Consider the following 20,872-nt stretch of genomic DNA (forward strand, 5'->3'; position numbering starts at 1 on the left):
AATGCCCATAGAATAGCCATACAAGGTGACATAGTCAGGTAAGCAGAAGGCCCACAAACAACTGGGTGCTCCTGGAGTTTTCCTGGTAGCCTAGTCCATCACTGATATATTGTATATCTACTGAACTGATGTTGATGGTAAGATAAAAGCCCCTTGTGTATTTCATGCACTTTACCAACTATTAGTAAAAGACCCTGCACAGTTTATATCCCATTATATTTTCATAGCTTCATATGAACCTTGGAGAGACAATGGCTTCCACATGAGCAGATAGGCCATCACAAGCCTACTAGTGCTTATTGCATTCATGGAACTCAACTCAGCTTTGATCTCTTTACTGTTAGAATAATGAAACACATCTCAACCTGATGTCACTAAGCTGAGGCCTATCTGCCCAATGTTGGTAAATGTGCTGGATGGTGCTCATTGCCGCTGACATTACTTTGGGGATGCATAATAACATGCTTAAAAATGCCCGTTTAAACCAGCTGATGCCAATAATTGCTGCAAGTTCATTCCTGCTGGTCTCTCTACCCATGGTAGCTGCTCCCTTGCTGTCCTGTTCCTGTGTGGGCCCTTGCCTGCCTGATGTTGATGAACTCGGTCAGCCTTGATCTGATGCTTAGATATTGTGCTGAATTAATGTTTGCCCCTGCCTTGTACTTTAATTCAATTGCCTTCTTTCAGTTCACCACTTCCCTGTCTTTTTGTTGGTTCTACTAAATAAATCTATTTTCTGTTGTCCCTGCCTGCCTGTCTGCTTCCCGGCCTCCAGCAACCAGCCTCCTCCTAGGTCTCTGCTCAAATCACTATAACAAGTGACAGTAAATAAGCCTCACAGTCTCTCTAAGTTACCCCTCTAGAGAATTGGGACCCACTGCAACTGCCTTGGAATTTACCTAAAGAAACGTTATACTGCTGCCTACGGTATTTCTTGTACTTTGTACTGTACAAACAGGACCTCCTGCAGCAGCTCACTCCCCCCACACACACCACAGAAGATCTGCTTCACATTTCCATCTCAACCATAACACCTAGAATACTCTCTAGCCTGCTGTGCAGGGTGCCCCCTAATGTCAGCAGTGCTGCACAGCAATAAACATGAACAAAGCATAACAAACACTGGGCCTGATTCACTAAAGGGCGATAAAAATTATCGCACGCTTTTTCGCGTTAAAAAACGCAAAATAATTTGCGCGCGATTCACCATAGTATTATCGCGTGCGAAAAATCGCCATTTTCGCATGCGGTATTTCTCGCACTAGTTTTACCGTTTTGCGTTAATTTCCGCGCTGAAAAGAATACGATCGCATGATTCACTATAACTTTTGCGCGCTAAATATCGCATTCGGCTATGCGAAAATTAACACCTACTACAGGCAGGCGAAAAATTATACAAAAGTACAGTAAATGATTTTTTGCAATAAAATATGGACTTACAGTGTTATTTATTCAAGTCTGTGTTTCCCCTAGAGTGACGCAGCCGCCAGTTTGCAGCGAAATGTTCATTTTTAATACAGTAATTTTCCGCAAGTATTGGCGTGTATGGCTAACATGGCGTGCGTTCATTTGCGCGACTATTTCTATTTGGCTACAAGTGATGAAATGTTTCGCCAGGCATGGATTCGCAGCGAAGTTTTGGACGTGCGTTGAATTTTTTCGCAGCGGATTTTTTCATGCGTTTCGCAAAACAATCCGCCAATGGCAAAACGCATGAAAAAATTCGCCACGCAAAAATTCACCGCACATGCAAAAATTGATACAAGTGTCAAAAAATAATAGTCACAGCAACAATTTTTTTGCCCGCACAACATTTTTGCCGTTTCGTGGATCTTTCGAAAGATTTGCTAATTTTTCACTAAAGAAACCAGAACACATTTGCTCATCACTAGTGGCTACTATTTATATGATACCATTTATATGCTACTATTTATATATGGCTAATATTTATATACACCATTTATATGCGGCGACAATTTTTATACACTATTTCTATGCTACCATTTATATGCGGCGATTATTCGCGTAATTTAGCGCATGTACCGGCAAATACCGCATTGAAATAGACTTTTCGCGAGTTAAATAACGCATGCAATATCCCGCGTAAAAAAGCGCGAGTATGCTTATAGTGAATCGTGCGAAAAATCGCCAAAATTAAGACGCTGTAAAAATTTTAGCGCACAATAAAAATAGCGCACGTTTTATCGCCCTTTAGTGAATCAGGCCCACTATCTGTTAAACACTACAGGGACTTGTCCTGCTTTTTATGAGCTTCATTTCCACTGACTTTATTTTTTTTTTGTTTAAATAATTTAAATGTTTCTTGATCTTCCCAGAATGGTAATAAAATTGTCCAGCACCACATCTATCAAGCTGCTCTTTAAAACCAATTTAACATAATGAGTATTTTATAGAAAGGCATAAAATAGCAGGGAAATGATTAAACCATCCCTCAAGGTCTTCAACTGATCAGTCATCTTGACAAATACAACTGGGTTTAACATCATCAGACCAGTCTCTTTCTGCGTTAAAGACACCCTAAAGCTGATACTGATATTTGGGACCTAATAGTCTGACCATTGCTCTAGAGCAGGGGTGTCAAACTCAATCACATAAGGGGGCCGAAATCTAAAACACAAGCTAAGTTGTTGGCCAAATTTTTTATTAAGATACTGTACGGTCAGGCACAGTCACCAGGGGCCACATAAAACAGCCAGAAGGGCCGTATTCGCCCCACGGGCCTTGTGTTTGACACGTGTGCTCTAGATGCTGATGGGGGTAATATTTTCCTTAAAGTTAGTCTATCTGGACATACAATCTGTTACTCTTCAACTGGTATGTGGAATTTCTGACAGAGGATGAGACGTTTGGAATGTTATATTTCTAATCAAATCTGTATCCCTTTATTTCTATCCCTACATCCTTTTCATTATAGTAGAACTAAACCAAATATGGACAGAAATGCCATATTTTATATACTTAAAGCACCAGCCTAAATGTTCCCCAGCCCTATTACAGTAATGATCAAGGTCTTCAAAGTTGTCAAAGGAGATCCCCATCTTGGATTGTGTCAGTGACACTGCACATGCTCAGTGCAGTCTGAGAAGCGGTTGAGAAGCAAAGCTTAGGGGTCATCACAAATTATCAAGCAGAAAATCAGGTTTGCTTGTCAGAGAAGCTGATGCTACAGGGCTGATTATTACATTTTTATTTAAATTACATTGATTTCTGACTTGTAATGGGAATCTAAATAAATTACTTATCAGCCTTGAATAGTGACATGTATTATTTATTGTCTATATATGCAGTATATTGTGAGTAGGTCCCTAAGCTCAGGAAAGTGCTAGCAGCACAGAGCATGGGCAGGGAATCAGCAGAAAACAAGATGGGGGGCTACTGGGGCATCTTTAGGGGCACAGACCTTCCCTTATAAAAGCTGGGGTTTCCCTGAGTTGGTACAGAAGCACAAAACATATGCAACATTTCTACCCTACTTCTTTGTTAAGCTCAACTTCTTCTTTAATTCCTACCACAGCACTTCACTATAAAATAATTTACTAAGCCAGGGCAGGGTGTAAAATGTAAAAAAACAGTCACAATCCCCCATGTTTTTTTGCACTTTGCCCCACACTTTGCCCCACAATGCACTTCTGTGGATTTCCTTAGAGACTTGCATTCCCCATCACCCCCCCAATCATCCATTTTTGATTCTCCCATTGCATGCATATAGGTTCCAGAGCAACAAGACTTGCAGTATGCGCCTTGAGTCTTTGTGGCTTTAGGTAGATCTCAATTTAAAAGGGATGGGTGTGTGGTGACAAGTAGACACCCCCACTTCCTTCCTAAACACAGCAGCTATAAACAATTACACTAGTGTGGATCCTCAGCTTTGCTAATGGCCATATTGCCCTTTGATTCTCTGCCATCACAGAAGAATCCTCTATCTTGATACCAATATTTTACCAACAGGGTTGCCCTTGGCCCTGTTGCCCGATAATGTAAGGAAGGGGTCCCCAAGGAAGCCAGATAGTATCATAGTCCCTATGGTTTTGATACAGTCATGTGAGTAGAGCTGGCAGCCTTACAGCTTGTTAAATAGTCTACAGCCAAAGCCTTCTGTGTGTGTGTGGGTCAGGACTTTGTGATTAGGAAGAGTTTGGGGGAATAGAAAGGGAGTCTAGAGATGGGATCTGGGGCGGAATGGAGCTGGGCTGGGGGCAAACCAGTTAATTATATAATTAAAGTCAAATTTAAAAGTAAATTCAATAGCACAGTAGCCAGTAGATGGAAACTAGGCAAAAATGTAAAAGGTCCCAAACCATGGAACTTTTAAAATATATAATTATATATAAATATATAATTCCCATATGGATTGTAAGCTCCTGGGGGCAGGGACCTCCATCCTCTTGTGTCTTTGACTCTTAACGTATTGCAACTGTATCTTGTATTTATTTGTATTTATTGTTATACTTTGTATTTATCTATTATATAATATATCTATCTTAATAACCCCCTGTTTGTATTAATCTATTTTACTGTACAGCGCTGCGTACATAAGTAGCGCTATACAAATAAAGATATACATACATAATTAAAATACTGGATATTTTATATTAAAAAAAACACCATATAATCCTTTATAAACAAATTCCAGGCAGATATTTTCTTTAAAAAAAATGCAGTTGAGAAATTTCAATCTAACTGAAAGGTTTCAATGTCCTTCCATATCAGAAAACTAATCGCCACGAGGCAGGGGTTTAATTAATGTGCAACCGATGTTCCTTTTAATTACAATTATAAAAGAATAAAGGCTTAGGAGAAACTGCATTTGGAATGTTTTTATTTCCATCACAACAGTTTGCAAAAAAGAAAAGGGAGAAGGTGAAGGTGCGTTTGGCCTCCCCGCCTAGAAAACAATGACTAGGAAATGCACGATCCGTGTATTTTTCTATTAAAGAAGGTTGTGTTGATATATATTTTGCCTCTGCTGTGCAGTCATTAGCATTGGATTCTGCCAAGAAGCTAGCGCTTTTCAGATTTATATTATGATACGCTCCATTATCATTGGGATTGATGGGACACTTCACATTTCTGTGGCAAGTGTGAAACATGCCTTGTGCTTTCTCATCTAAGTGTCAGCTCCCAAAATGGGATAAGGTGGATATATCTTGATCTAAGGTAGGCAAAGGCCCAGTTCTTTTGAAGGAAATGCCTTAAAGGAACAGTAACACCAAAAAATGAAAGAGCTTTCAAGTAATAAAAATATAATGCACTGTTGCCCTGCACTGGTAAAACTGGTGTGTTTGCTACAGTAGCACTACTATAATTTATATAATAAGCTGCTGTGTAGCCCCGGGGGCAGCCATTCAAGCTGGAAAAAGGAGAAAAGGCACAGGTTACATAGCAGATAACAGATAAGCTCTGTAGAATACAATAGTGTTTTATCTGTTATCTGCTAAGTGCCTGTGCCTTTTCTCCTTTGAATGGCTGCCTCCATGGCTACATAGCAGCTTATTTATATAAATTATAGTAGACTTTCTGAAGTAAACACACAACTTTTACCAGTGCAGGGCAGCAGCACATTATATTTTAGTTACTTTTATACACTTTCATTTTTTGGTGTTACTGTTCCTTTAAAGTGAACTTTCTGTATAATCTTGATCAGCGGATTTATACTTTGGAGACAGCCTTATTCTTGAGGCTTCCTTGCCTAATGGGGCCCAACTCCAATGCTGATGCTCTATTTATATAAATGCCATGATAAACTTTGCAGACACAATTAAAAGTAATTTCAAGTGTTTTTTTTTAATAAATGTGAGAGGCCCACGTGTTCACTACTATAAGGAGACAAATCATTGATATAGAGGCTAATATTCCAAAACTATTTGCAAGTGCCCTTATTTGTATTGCTTATTTTATTCTTGCTTTGCATTCTATTTTGAGATTAGAACTAGACTTCTGTACCAGCCCAAGGCAACCATAACTTTTTAGAAATAAAGATCTGTGCCTCCAAAGATGCCCCCAGTAGCCCCCCCATCTTCTTTTCTGCTGATTCACTGCACATGCTCTGTGCTGCTGTTACTTACCTGAGCTTAGGGACTTAATCTTAAAATATAAAGTATATATACAATCTGTTCAGCATACAATTCGGCAATTCATTTATATTTCCATTCACTGTCAGCATAGAAAACTATGCATTTAATATCTGAATTTATTTCTAATCAGTTGTAGATTCAACTTCTATGACAGATGTCATAGAAGTCTACTACTGTTTCATTTCTAATAACCCTTAAAGGTGGCCATTCATTATAAGATTTGTTCCTTTGGCTAAATGGATTGTTTGGCCCTAGTGTGGCCAATAGGAGTGAGCTAGAAGAGGTCTGAGTGGGGGTCGAATCAATGAGCCCATGTGGTCCCTGTTCCAACTGAAAAATCAAACTTGCCTGATGGGCAATTTTCATCCAGATATCAGTTGGGGAGGGCTGTCAGGGGTCCCCATACATGGGCAGATTAGCTGCCAAATCAGTCTAAATGACTAAATCTGCCTGTGTTTGGTCGTGTTTAGCTTCTCAGTGCAGAGCCCAGAGCAATCTAAAGGTGACCATACACGGTGCAATCCACTCATTTGGCAAGGTCACCAAACAAGTAGATCATCTCCCAATATGCCCACCTAAATTAAAACGGTCTGTATATGGGCAAATACCGCATCAACGAGGTATTGGGGTCCTTGATCCAAAGGGAAAATCGAACATACCCAATCTTAGTCCAGATATTGGTTGGGAAGGTCCTTCGGGGGTCGTCATACACAGGCAGATAAGCTGCCAAATTAGTCTGAAGGACCTGAATTCGAAGCTGAAATCTGCCCGTGTATGGCCTCCTTAAGTATGTGCAGTCAGAAGATGGCTAAGAAGATAACAAGCTGGGCAGCTGCTGTGCATGACTTTGAAGGCATAGATCATTTATAGGGCTTTTATACATTTAATCTAGTACAGTGTGGTATATAGATAGCATTTATAGCCTGTTCAAGATGGATGGAATACATACTGGATGGCGGGTATATATCCCCTTCTTTTAGGCTAAGCCACTCATTTAAGAGCCACCGCAGGGTTTACCAGCAGGGCTGGATGTCCAAGGAGTGTTTAAGGGAGTGAGTAGCAGTTGAAGGTGTGTATGTAGGAGATACAAGTGGGTGTAACTTGCTGCTCACCTGCTAAAAGTTCCCTAAAAAACCAACTTGTTTAATCTCATGGTGTATTGGACACTTTACTTCCAAAAGTAAGTACATTGCTGCTGAAAAACCTACTGTGTTTAAAACTTACGGGTTTCCTGCAAGTCTGGCCTGCATTTGTGGTGCGATCCCTGTGTGTTCCCCTCAAAACTGCACAAGCCATATTGTTTTTAGGTTTTATTTCCTTAAACTGCTTTAAAATTGCTAAGGTTGCACTATACATACATAACTAATACATAATATAATAGTTCACACTAATAGCAGTAAAATCTAGGCCTCCGATAAAACTATATTCTATTTCTGGTATCTCTAAACCCAGCAACCATGTTTATTTTTAGGTAAGTTTTCTAAGAGAGAGAAGTAGAAATCTCTCAAACTTTATAACAAAAGACTCACTAGCTATGCAGTTCCCTGTATGATACTGTGATGCCACCCATTCAGGCCTGGACTGGCAAGCAGTAGATTCTGACAGCGGTAAGAGTGGCAGTTGTAAAATGCCATAGACAATCACTATTTAATGGGCCCATGTGGGCTTTCTGGGACTTTGTTTACTTAAATACCAGGGTCTCTTTTGAATCATAGTCCATACCTTTACCCATAACACAACAGAAGTACATAAAAGTAATTTGTTCTTTTGGAAAAATATGCCTAAGAATAATTAAAAACTTCCAAGTTATATAATATTCTAAAGTGTAAATTATAAAATGCTTTTAAGATTTTAAAGGGGAACTCTGGCTTCTGAACCAAAATGTGCTAAAGAGCCCCAGACAACACAGAAACCCCTAATATACCTATCACTATAATCTGTTCCTTCAAAAAATATCTCAAAAACAATTCCTCTCTTTCTGCATAATTTGAAATCCTGGCAGGGGAGGAGGGACTAAAACATTGATGCTACTAATTGTAATATCTTCTCTACAGCTTACAGACAGCAAGCAGGAACTGCATAACCCACAATGCATTGCACTGCAATGTTCCTTTCCTTATTGACATCACATGCGCAAGGAATTGTGGGACTTGGAAAATGCAGGCTGAGGGCAGACGACTGCTGTTCTTGTTTTTTTTTTAAATTAGTTTCAAAGTAGCCAGCTAGATCAGCAGAACAGGGAGTCAGGCTTAGGTAACCATTCCAAACCATATTATTACTTTTAAAATCAATCATGAAAAATATGTATATTTTTTAATTGATGTATATTGCAAAGTTGCTTTAAATTACATGCTTGCTTAAGTTGTGTTTGGGTAGAGTTCCCCTTTAAATATGACCTGGAGGAAAAAGAACAATAAGTATGAACTGGTTCCTTACCAGTCTGTAAAAGAGCTGAGCCATTTTGCAATAAAATGATAGAAGGTCAGGTGAGGTCTTTGTACTGCTTGTAGCCTCTCCTCATTAATGCTCAACTCTGAGCTCTCATCCTACATGGCTGGTCATAGGTCAATCCTGAAGAGTGGCCTCAGTGTAATTACAGCAATAAACCTGTGCCTTCTGTGCAATCTATTGGTATGATCCCATCCATGGCTACAGCCGTGACATTCCCCTAGAGATAATGTGACAATGCCTTGGGCAAGTCCCACAGCTGGTTTGATTCAGTGATGGACTAGCTATTTATAGACTGCTTCTCATTAGAGAAGACAACAGTCAACAAAATAATGGCACAGGTGAAACAGCTGCCCATTTGGCACTGGTTATATGCCTTGGTGGAATTTTAAATAATATAAAAATAAATGATATTTTAACAAGGAAACTATACCTCCAAACAATGTAGGTCTCTATAAAGCTTTATAGCTTATAGCTTAATATTTGTTTTCTAAAGATATCCCCTCTACCTACTAGTTACATCAGTATCATGTAGAGGGTGATATTCTGAGACAATTTGCAATTTGCAATTTTATTTGTGGTTTTTGAATTATTTAACTTTTTGTTTAGCAGTTCTCCAGTTTAGAATTTCAGCGGCTATATGATTTCTAGGGTCCAAATAACCCTAGCAACCAGGCAGTTGTTTGAATGAGAGACTAACATATGAACAAGAGAGGGCCTAAATAGAAAGAATAGTAATAAAAAAAATGACAATAAAACTGTAGCCTCACAGAGCAACAGTTTTTGGCTGCCGGGGTCAGTGACCCCCATTTGGAAGCTGGAAAGAGGTAGAAGAAGAAGGCAATTCATTCAAAAACTATTAAAAAATGAAGATCAGTTGAAACATTGCTAAATATTGCCCATTCTATAACACACTAAAAGTTAACTTGAAGCTTTTCTATACTTGAAGCTATATTCTATACTTGAAGCTACTACTTGAAGCTATTCTATAACACACTAAAAGTTAACTTGAACCCTTTAATAACCTTATATAAACTCTAATTAATATTTCTGCTGTCCCCTAAAGATCCACAAGAATGTGCAGCAGACAATTAGGAAGAATGATCCTGTGCTCCCTGGAAAGTGCTTGGCCAGGATTCCATACTAAGCACTGGGGGGAGATAAGCAGTTGTTTATTACAATAATAAGGCAGGCCGTGCCAATAAAGTCATGGGATGTCTTTCCTTTATTAAATATTCACATTTAAACCAACATCTTTATATAATAGCGATCTACATACCTGTCATTCCTTGCTGATCATCCACGGTTAACTTTAAACTCTTCCCTCGTCTGATCACACGTACTGTGTGCCACTCATTATCATTGAGGTTATAGCCAGCATAAAGTGTTTCTGGGCCTTTGCCTGTAGGACATGCCAAACAGTCATTACTGAAGCACGGCACAAATGAAACAAGTGAACCTCTTACAGAGAAAAGAACGGAATTGCATCACAATAATATCTAAGCCGGATATATACAGAATAGACAGCTAGGTTGAATTGTTAACATCATTTCTGCATTTGTTTAGTTTAACATACAAAGGCACATTGGGGTAGCAATCGGAGGATTAATGTACTGTTGCAATCTTACTTTTTTTCAATTACAGGAACCTTCTAGAGTATTGATTTTTTTTTTTAGTATTTACAACCCAAACGGTGCTGCTGACTGAGAGTAATGGAAGTTTTAGTGCGCCTGGAAAGCCGTAGGTTACCGCTTGGCTTGTGGGGACTCATCGAAGCATTTTATGGTACAGATGCCGCAGACTATTTGGAAGTATTCGACAGACATAGTCATATATTTCCCCATGTGAAATAAATGCCCTGAACATTGTGCTGCAGTAGCACAGATAACGTCTACTCCATCTGTAATATGGCTGCCTTGGCATTGCCGCCTTGTAGTATTTGGGTTCTGAGTTCGATTGTAATTATCACACGTTCTCCCCAAGCCTGGGCAGCTTTCTTTGAAGTGGCAAAAACATGTTGGAAAATGTAATTGCTATTATACATTGGACTCTAGAGTATGTGTGCATGAGTGTAGTTGACTGATCCAGTTGATAATTGGTTGCTATCGGTAACTGCAGTGGTGCAGTTAAGCTCTTTTAGAAAATTGAGCCAACTATCTTACCATAGATGTGCAAGGTATGGCCTTATTCTCACTGAACCTCAGCTCCCATCATTCTGACTCTATTGGTGCTGAATAATCTTGTGATCATGGGAGCTAAAGGACAGCAACAACTGTGTGGCCCTCACAAGTCTACTGCAGAAGATATATACCCCCAAACATGAAAATTAGAATAACTAAGGTCACATGTGCAATTACAGCATCCATATCCAGGCGCAACACCAACCCCTGGTTTCTCATAGACCACTTACAGAACATCGGGTTCTATCTAAGTACAGGTATGGGATCCCTTATCCGGAAACCTGTTATCCAGAAAGTTCCAAATTACGGAAAAACCATCTCCCATAGACTCCATTATAAGCAAATAATTCTAACTTTTAAAAAAAGATTTCCTTTTTCTCTGTAATTATAAAGCAGTACCTGTACTTGATCCCAACTAAGATATAATTACCCCTTATTGGGGGCAGAACAGCCCTATTGGGTTTATTTAATGGTTAAATGATTCCCTTTTCTCTGTAATAATAAAACAGTACCTGTACTTGATCCCAACTAAGATATAATTACCCCTTATTGGGGGCAGAACAGCCCTATTGGGTTTATTTAATGGTTAAATGATTCCCTTTTCTCTGTAATAATAAAACAGTACCTGTACTTGATCCCAACTAAGATATAATTACCCCTTATTGGGGGCAGAACAGCCCTATTGGGTTTATTTAATGGTTAAATGATTCCCTTTTCTCTGTAATAATAAAACAGTACCTGTACTTGATCCCAACTAAGATATAATTACCCCTTATTGGGGGCAGAACAGCCCTATTGGGTTTATTTCATGGTTAAATGATTCCCTTTTCTCTGTAATAATAAAACAGTACCTTGTAATTGATCCCAACTAAGATATAATTAATCCTTATTGGATCCAATACAGTCCTATTGGGTTTGATTAATGTTTTATTGATTTTTTAGTAGACTTAAGGTATGGAGATCTAAATTATGGAAAGACCCCTTATCCGGAATACCCTTGGTCCCGAGCGTTCTGGATAATGGGTCCTATACCTGTACAATGATTCCTAAAAAGAACAGTCTACACAAAAATAAAAAGTTTGAAACATACAGATTTCTTCCACTCCTGAGGAACCTCTCCCGGAAACCTTAAGCCAGAAATATAACAACAAAACTAATGGCACCAACAGAAATGCCAACATGAATACAAGAAACTTTGTTGTCAGACCCCACCTACAACCAGACTAAATAGTCACCTCTAGATGTTACTAAAGAAGGTTCTACCAAAGATTGTCCAAGACTGTCACTATCCAACAATAACACTATAAATATTTTACTGTAAAAAGCAAAATCACAGAGTGGGAGATATTACAAACATATTTATGATGCAGAGAAGAATACTGGTGCAAAAGTGAACAACAGTTGGATTCTGTAAAGCTTTTTACTATGAGAATAGTAGTAACATCCCTCTACCAAGATAACCTGATTGTGAGGCTTCAAGGTTGTATTAGGGCAAATGACTTAAGATGCCCATACACGTGAAGATCCGCTTGCTTGGCGAGGTCACCAAGCAAGCAGATCTTCACCCGATATCCCCACCTAAGAGTGGGCGATATCGGGGAACACGTGGCCCTGGGGCCAAACGATCAAATTAAAATGGTGGTAATAGCGGGGCAGTTGGTTCGGTGATCGCATCAACGAGCCGATGGGGTCCCCTATCCAACTAAATCTTTTAACCTGCCCGATCGATATCTGGCCAATTTCAGGCCAGATATCAGTCGGGCATGCCCCTCGTTCCTGCCCCTACACGGGCCAATAAGCTGACGAATCAGTCCAAGGGACCAATATCGGCAGCTACAATCGGCCCGTGTATGGCCACCTTTATTCACCTCATGCATAGCACGTGCACATTACAGACTAATGGGGAGCAGGGTGCTAGGGTGTCTGCGCAAAAAACAAGTAAGCAATTGGGGACACATTAGGGCCACTGGAAAAAGTCAGGACACCTTAGTTACAAATCCCAAACACACACAAGTGCTGGAGGGGCACAAACAAATAAGCCCTAGGGGGCACCAAATCCAATGAGTACTTGCACCCAAGGTGCACATTGAGTTTTGCACCCTGCTTTGGTTTAAAGAAGCAAGGTGCAGCCCTGTGGCAGGCAGTGCTACACATACACCATCTTGTGCCTGATTGGGCTTACTAATTTGTGCTTCTGAATAACAGGCAAGCTAGGGGGCTTCAAGGGAATCACCCACCTCCCACACTTACGAATACAGTGTTGCTGAATGCATGCAGTGCTGTATTCATAATAAGGTGTTGCACCTTGTGCTCCATTCTGGGACTGCAAAAAGCTGTGCCTACAGGGACACACTGTGGGGCAGGATGGAAAGTACCAAAATCATGTCTTTAGTATTGTACATTTTTTTCTGCAATTTGCAGTCTTTATGAAAAGAATGTATGCTAAATAGTCCATGAGGGGCCTAAATGAATAACGTGCGTCTGTTTGTTTTTTGACTGATAGGCAAAGTGAAAAAAGCCCATCTTGTAACTAAGTAATTAGGGCTCAGATTGACTATAGTTGGTTTGTGCATTGATAGTGATAAGTAATTGATTCAACATATGTATCACTATGATAGTGGACAGACAGGAGATCTTGATCACAGGTTAAATGGCTCTGGGAAGTGATGTAATGAGCTGTGTACTCCTGGTGAGGGGGTATGATGGATTTTTATTTCAGTGTTATTTATTTTATGATCATTTGTATTGAGAAAGCCTGTATAAAAGTGCTGAAACGTTAACACTGGTATTATGCTGTAACTAATAAAGGTTTATTTATTACTATAGCTGTGGGGCCCTGATATTTTCCTGACTGAGTAGCCCCAGGGACTCCAGTACATTGCTTTATACTCACATTTTTATTTTCTCCATATTATACCATATTATTACAGTATATGTATTTATATATTTTTATATTAATATGTACATATTAATTTATAAAAACAATATTCTCTCTACTGTATGTTATACATGTAGCTGCCCATAAGCTACCCAAGAGCTTTAAAATGTACCCAAAATATTAACCGCAGCTATTCTCAGCATCTAATACAATGTGCTCTTGCTTCTATCATTATTATATTGTTAAGGTCCTTCGTTAAACGTTGTACTTAAGGGTTTATAATGACAATACCCAAGTCAGACCACTAGATGTCACTAGTTTTCTATCATTGGTTAATATACATTGTCGGACCTTAAACGCTAGATGGTGTATTTTGTACTTTTCTGTACTTCAGATTCTGTGGCATGCCAAAGGGTGGATCGCACCCAAAATATTGCCATCCTACCATTCATTCTTTTTTTTTCACGGAGGAGTATTGTTTTTATATATCATAGATAGATCTGTGGGCATCACATACTGCAACCTCTGGCATTATAAGTATATTTTTGCCCTGCTGAACATTAGCGATTACCTTTATACATGTACTCATTAACAGAATGTCAAATAACCTTATGTTTTGTACTTCATAATAAACAAATATTCGTTCCTTCTTCGGAGGAAATGGAATTTCGAAGAAATGGTGGTCAGAATATTCCAATAAAGAGGTAATATGTCATTGTTAAACTGGCTTACACACTGACTGACTCTTGAGAACTCTATAGTCAGATTTTGCCAACCTAGTGAGTGCTAGAATGAGTCAAAGTTTTGCCTGTTGGGTGACCTAGTTAAGTGAATCATTCCATGTATGTTCCATTTAGGTCTTTTAGATGTCCAAATGTACGTAGAACTACAGAGATAATGAAATTCCAATTGATGTATCAGCTACAGGTGAAGTTATACAGGTATAGGACCCGTTATCCAGAATGCTTTGGACCAAGGGTATTCTGGATAAGGGGTCTTTCCATAATTTGGATCTTCATATCTTAAGTCTACTAAGAAATCAATAAAACATTAATTAAACCCAACAGGATTATTTTGCATCCAATAAGGATTGAGTATATCTTAATTGGGATCAAATACAAAGCACTGTTTTATTTTTACAGAGAAAAAGGGAATCAGTTTTAAAAATCTGAATTATTTGATTAAAATGGAGTCTATGGGAGACAGGCTTTCCATAATGCGGAGCTTTCTGGATATCGGGTTTCCGGATAATGGATCCCATACCTGTATATTAATTCTTGGGTCTTCTTCTCATAGCAGAGGTTTAGGGTCATCCTCTTTTTTTTTAATTCCCAGCATGAATGTACCCCTACCTGTGATCCATTCTGATTTCTGACTATTGTCTAGGACCACGTTCTTAACATTGTCATTGCCTGGCATATAAGCCTACAGCACCAGCCTTTCTGTTTTATGCCCAGGAAATTACTTTCAACAAGTCCCTTTAGGTTTAAACTGCCAATACCCAAAACCATGCTAGCTCATACAGTACACTGTTTTGCTCATACAGCTAATGGAAGTCTCCATATCTCTATTCACAACAAAATCACCCAGACTTTAGATAGCAGCCTCCAGCTATTCCCTGTCATCTGGTCACAAACTGATACATGAGCAATGCCCCCTAATGGAGTATGTGCGGATATTTTGTCTTTCATCTAATCAGGTACCTAATATTAACAGCGACAATACAACTCTCATTTCCATTTTCCTTATGGCTGCCCAACTGCTCCTTTGTTGCCATCATTCAAACAGCAATTAAATCCTGACAAAAGAAGGAAAGGAAAGCAATGTTGTGCCCAGAGGTACAAAATCCTTATTACAATGTAAGTTTTTTCCCATAGCTCCAAATATTTTTGATCTTATTGAGCCCACTCTCTAGTGCCTGAGGCTATACACATGTTCAGTCTTATGTGACCAGTAGCAATAAATATCTGAGCCCAAAGGCTACAGCTTTTAATGCATATAACTAAAGGAACCCCATAATATATGTATAGTGAAGTCAACTGTCATTTTTTTCTTATGTGCAACATTTTTTTTTCTCACTCCTACATCACTATTTATGTATTTGCAGCATGTCTAGTTTATCTTGTGCAACTGCACACCTAGAAAATATGAACTTTGCATAGATCAAGCAGAGTGTCCTTATTAACTTGGATTTATTTAAAACTGCATTTTCTTGGGTCATAATAAATGTAACAGTATTTATGTATTGGGGCTCATAAGGCTACCATCATAAACATATGCTGACCAGGATCCCCCCTATATTAAGGATTGGAAAGAATTTTTTCCTTGAAAAATTATGCATTTTTCTTGCTGGTCAACTTTGTTTTATTTATTTATGAAAGATTTTCTTGAAATTCTGAACAAATGCAGATTCTGAAATGTATCCAGAATTAAAAAACAATCATGGAATATCTTGATTATTTCCCAATTAGTGATGTACTCTTCAACAAAAAGTTAGTCCATGTCTCCACTCTAACCTGCCCTTTCCCAAAGTCACAGAAGAAGGCGGAGCATATACCTAAGTAACAGCCCAGGGAAGGAAGATATATCAGAGTTGAAGGTTGGAGGGCCTATCTATGTCTATGGGTCCCATTATTGCTCAAAATGTGACTTCTGTTTTTTTCTTATTACTTTATAGCTTTCTAACTGTCAGCTCAACTGATACAAGTGTTTTTACCTTGTTTCAGAATTTCTACTACTATTAAAATCCACTAGGCAATATTTTAACCTCTGATTAATCTAGGCCTTAATTTAAGGTGCACATGATGACTTTTACATGGTCTCAGTACAAAGGGCTTAGGTCCTGACTTTGAGTGTACCTTTTGGGTCTACTATCTACATTTTCTTTGCTGCAAATCCTCACACTGCAATAATGTCTTTATTTACTTGCCATTTGCGTATTTGAACATTGCAGTCAAGGCAAAAGAACAGAACTGCTGATCTTTCTTGCTGTCAGGTTTCTACCAATGGGTAGGTGACTTGCCTCTGTATTGTGTTGACCACCAGAAACTCATACAAAACCACTAAAGAACGTGCCACTAAACCCACAGTAAATGTCTCACCAAGTTAAATAAGTGGTCATGGGTGTATGAGCCCCAGACCCTCAGTTTAGGGAGCAACTGTCAACAATCAGCAAAAAAGGCCTTCAAGCACACTAGGAATCTACAAGACCCAAAGATATAAAAGTAAAAAAATGTATTTAATTAATGGTCCTACAGGTTTCATGCCCAAAGGCACTTAATCATGGGCTGAGGCTGGGACCACCAGAACCCTGTCCCTGTAAGAATAATAGCATTCATTCATTGTTCCTACTCTTCTAAACCTATTCTCTCCCGTTCCTAACATCTCAGCCACCAACACAGCACCCAACCAGTATATCTGTATATCATACCGTAGGATTTTATCTCAGACTGACTGATGAGATTTCCTCTCTGGCTTCACTCCCTTGTTTGCTTAGTACATTGCTTTTCTTGCTGTAATTCCTCTGCATTATGTTCTTTTATGTGCAGAATGTTCTAACCAGTACCTTACTATGTCAGGTTATTTGTCCTTAGTGTATAATGAGATGTACTTTACAGGGTCCCATCGCAATCATTTAGCAAAAAATGTGATCATTTTCCATCAGCAGATGCCGAGCATATGATGCCACAGATGTACAGATGTCCAGCAATAACAGCTTTTGGAATAGGGGAAAGAATCAAAGCCCTGTGTTTTAAAGCAAAGCTTAAACTGCTACTAAACACAAAAATTATCCTTCAGAAATAAATGTAGTGTCTATGTTAGCAAAGATTCATGGCAACTCTATATACAGGCAATAAGGAATGTTCCTGCTATGCAAAATCCTATTTGGAACTGTAGTGCCTTTCAACTCCCCTCATCGTACTCTTAAACGTCCATCCTGAGAGACAATGGAATTTGAGTTAAAAAAATAAAAGTTGGGTAGATGGGGGGCCCTTATATGCAGCATACAGACTGACTTATTATTTTATAAAAAACAGTTATCTTATAAATATAATGCACTCAATAACCCCTGTGAAGTCAGCAGTTGGAAAAGTTATCATTCCATTATTATGATGAAACATCCCTGAACTCAATGATATATATACACCATCCCCGCTGTAGCTAGGAGACTGTGATTAGAAGGCACAAACAAGCCACAATTATAAATAGGTCACCTTTCTGTGCATTATAGTTGTAGAGTGCGTTCCATCTGTAGGAGTAAAACTATATATTTTTTTACAGAACACAACAGAAGTAAACTGCAAAAAGTGCCAGATGTCTTTTTCTCCTCCCACGGAATAGATGCTCTAATTGGAATACTTAAAAGTAAACATAAGTGAGAAACATACGGGAGTACTGATATTCTCTGCAATGGAGTATTTGGCAGCTGTAGCAACAGCCAGTAGGGACTGTCATCTAGAATACAGAATTGGGGGACTTAAAATTGTCATAAGATTCCCCCTTTTGACTGTTATCAACATTTCAAGAAAAAGGACAATACGGGAACACAGATTTATTGATAACTGTATGTAAGATTGAAACGGAAGGCTTTTTTTTGTAAAGTCTGGGATTTATGGATGAGCTGGCTGGTTTGCTTCAGTTTGAGTCGAATCCCATTTACTGTCTAAAGGTGGCTATACACGCACTGTCTAATGGTGGCTATACACGCACTGACTAATGGTGGCTATACACGCACTGACTAATGGTGGCTATACACGCACTGTCTAATGGTGGCTATACACGCACTGTCTAAAGGTGGCTATACACGCACTGTCTAATGGTGGCTATACACGCACTGTCTAATGGTGGCTATACACGCACTGTCTAATGGTGGCTATACACGCGCTGTCTACAGTAATGGTGGCTATACACGCACTGTCTAATGGTGGCCATACACGCACTGTCTAATGGTGGCCATACATGCACTGTATAATGGTGGCTATACACGCACTGTCTAATGGTGGCCATACATGCACTGTCTAATGGTGGCTATACACGCACTGTCTAATGGTGGCTATACACGCACTGTCTAATGGTGGCCATACATGCACAGTCTAAAGGTGGCCATAGACATTATTAAGGTAAAAGGGAGAAAACATTTTTACACTGCATTGGCCATGATAATTTTCAGCGCCACTCACCCCTTAAGATGGCAGTGACAACATGGTTTCAAGCACCAAAAGAATACTAGTGGGGCAGAATCTTAAATCCAAGGGGGAAAACAATAAGGTAGCCTCTTAATAGCAATGTAGGTGGGACAAAGACCTTGAATATCATTGCACAGCAGTATAATAGGCACTCAAAATGAAACTGGGTAAAGTAGACAGACTGTGCAAAATAAAAAATGTTTTCAATATAGTTAGTAAGGCAAAAATGTAATCTACAAAGGGGCAGATGTCCGACATAATAGCCAGAACACTACTTACTCTTTTACAGCTCTCTAAGCTGTTAGCAGTCAGTAACCAATCAGTGACTTGAGGGGGGGGCGAGGGCATATGGAACATAACTCAGTTAGTTTGCATTTGAATCTGACCTGAGAACTCAAAAACTAACTGAACAGTTATGTCCCATGTGCCCCCCCCCTAAAGTCACTGACTAACTAAGAGGTTAGAGAGCTGAAAGCAGGAAGTAGTGTTCTGGCCATTATGTTAGACATCTGCCCACTCCAGCCTTTATAGATTATATTTTTGCCTAACTAACTATATTAGAAATATTTTTTATTTATTTTGCACAGTTTCATTTTTACACTGAACTGTTCCTTTAAATGCATTGTGGGTATAACAAGATGCTGGCATAAAATTGTACATGCCATGTATGAATTCATATGCAATGCAAGTTGGAATAAAACATTTAAAAAGAGTACAACTGTGGGAAGGATTGTTATGTGATGGCATAGTACAACACCGGCCTTATACCACTCGGCTTACTGTCTATGCCAGCTTGGCTCATATGACATTCGACAGTAACAGGTGCTCATCAGGACTGAATCCCACTCAGAAGACAACAAAAACACTAGACAAACCATCATCACAAAACTGCATGCTGACATTGAAGGGGCCATAGGACTTCCAGGGTCAACATTAAATGAAATGAAACATCCATATTAAGTGAGATAGGGAAAAAGTATTAACTAAAACCCTGGGTTCCAAGATGCTGAGCAGTGCCCTCTGTGCAAAGTGCAAAAAACACCGCTGTAGCTAGGAGACTGTAAATGTCTCACCAAGTTAAATAAGTGGTCAAGGGTGTATGAGCCTTACTGACTGCTAACAGGTTAGAGAGCTATAAAGAAGGAAGTAGTGTTCTGGCTATTATGTTAGACATCTGCCCCTTTATAGATTACATTTTTGCCTAACTAACTATATTGAAAACATTTTTTTATTGTGCGCAGTCTGATTACTTTACCCAGTGCCTATTGCACTGCTCTGCAATGATACCTTAATGTTTTCCCCCTTGGATTTAAGATTCTGCCTCACTTACTGTATATTCTTTTGGTGCTTGAAACCATGTTGTCACTGCCATCTTAAGGGGTGAGTGGCACTGAAAATAAGCATGGCCAATGCAGTGTAAAAATGTTTTCTCCCTTTTACCCTAATAATGTGTATGGCCACCTTTAGACCGTGCATGTATGGCCACCATTATACAGTACATGTATAGCCACCTTTAGACAGTAAACGGGATTTGACTCAAACTAGAGCAAACCAGCTTGCTCATCCATAAATCCCAGACTTTACAAAAAAGCCTTCCGTTTTAAATTTACATACAATTATCAATAAATCTGTGTTTCTATATTGTCCTTTTTCATGAAATGAAAAAAAAAAAAACACATGCACTGCGCAATCGTAAATCGTCTTTTTGCTTGCTGATCTCTTGATCTCTTCTTCATCAAAACACAACATAGCAGGCAAGTGCCCTACATATCTTTATAACAGTTGATGCATTTAAAGTTTAAACCAAGGGTTAGTATTCTGGGATATGTGTAAAGAGTATGGATAGATTGTGAACTCCAAACCCTAAGGGGCTGATTTACTAATCCACGAATCCGAATGGGAAAAAATCGGATTGGAAACGAACATTTTACGACTTTTTCGTATTTTTTGTGATTTTTTTCATCGCCGTCGCGACTTTTTCGTAGCTGTTATGACTTGCCCGAATTGTCGCAACTGTTTCGTAGCCATTACGACTTGCACGAATTGTCGTGACTTTTTCGTATTGAGCGCTAGTAAAAGGCGGGC

The 20,872-nt window shown here is 39.1% G+C and overlaps 1 protein-coding gene across 21 annotated transcripts in view; it reads right to left on the bottom strand.

The window, feature by feature from the left end:
• nrxn1 (neurexin 1) overlaps nucleotides 1-20,872 on the bottom strand; it is a 919,306-nt gene that overhangs the window by 459,960 nt on the left and 438,474 nt on the right. For all 21 annotated transcript variants that reach the window (XM_031902195.1, XM_031902194.1, XM_031902198.1 and 18 more), the window contains one exon: nucleotides 9,823-9,945. In XM_031902195.1, coding sequence (XP_031758055.1) covers nucleotides 9,823-9,945 — 123 coding nt within the window. The remainder of the gene's footprint in view (nucleotides 1-9,822; nucleotides 9,946-20,872) is intronic.

This window comes from Xenopus tropicalis, chromosome 5, assembly GCF_000004195.4.
Source record: "Xenopus tropicalis strain Nigerian chromosome 5, UCB_Xtro_10.0, whole genome shotgun sequence".
In the NCBI taxonomy this organism is placed as follows: Eukaryota; Metazoa; Chordata; class Amphibia; order Anura; family Pipidae; genus Xenopus; species Xenopus tropicalis.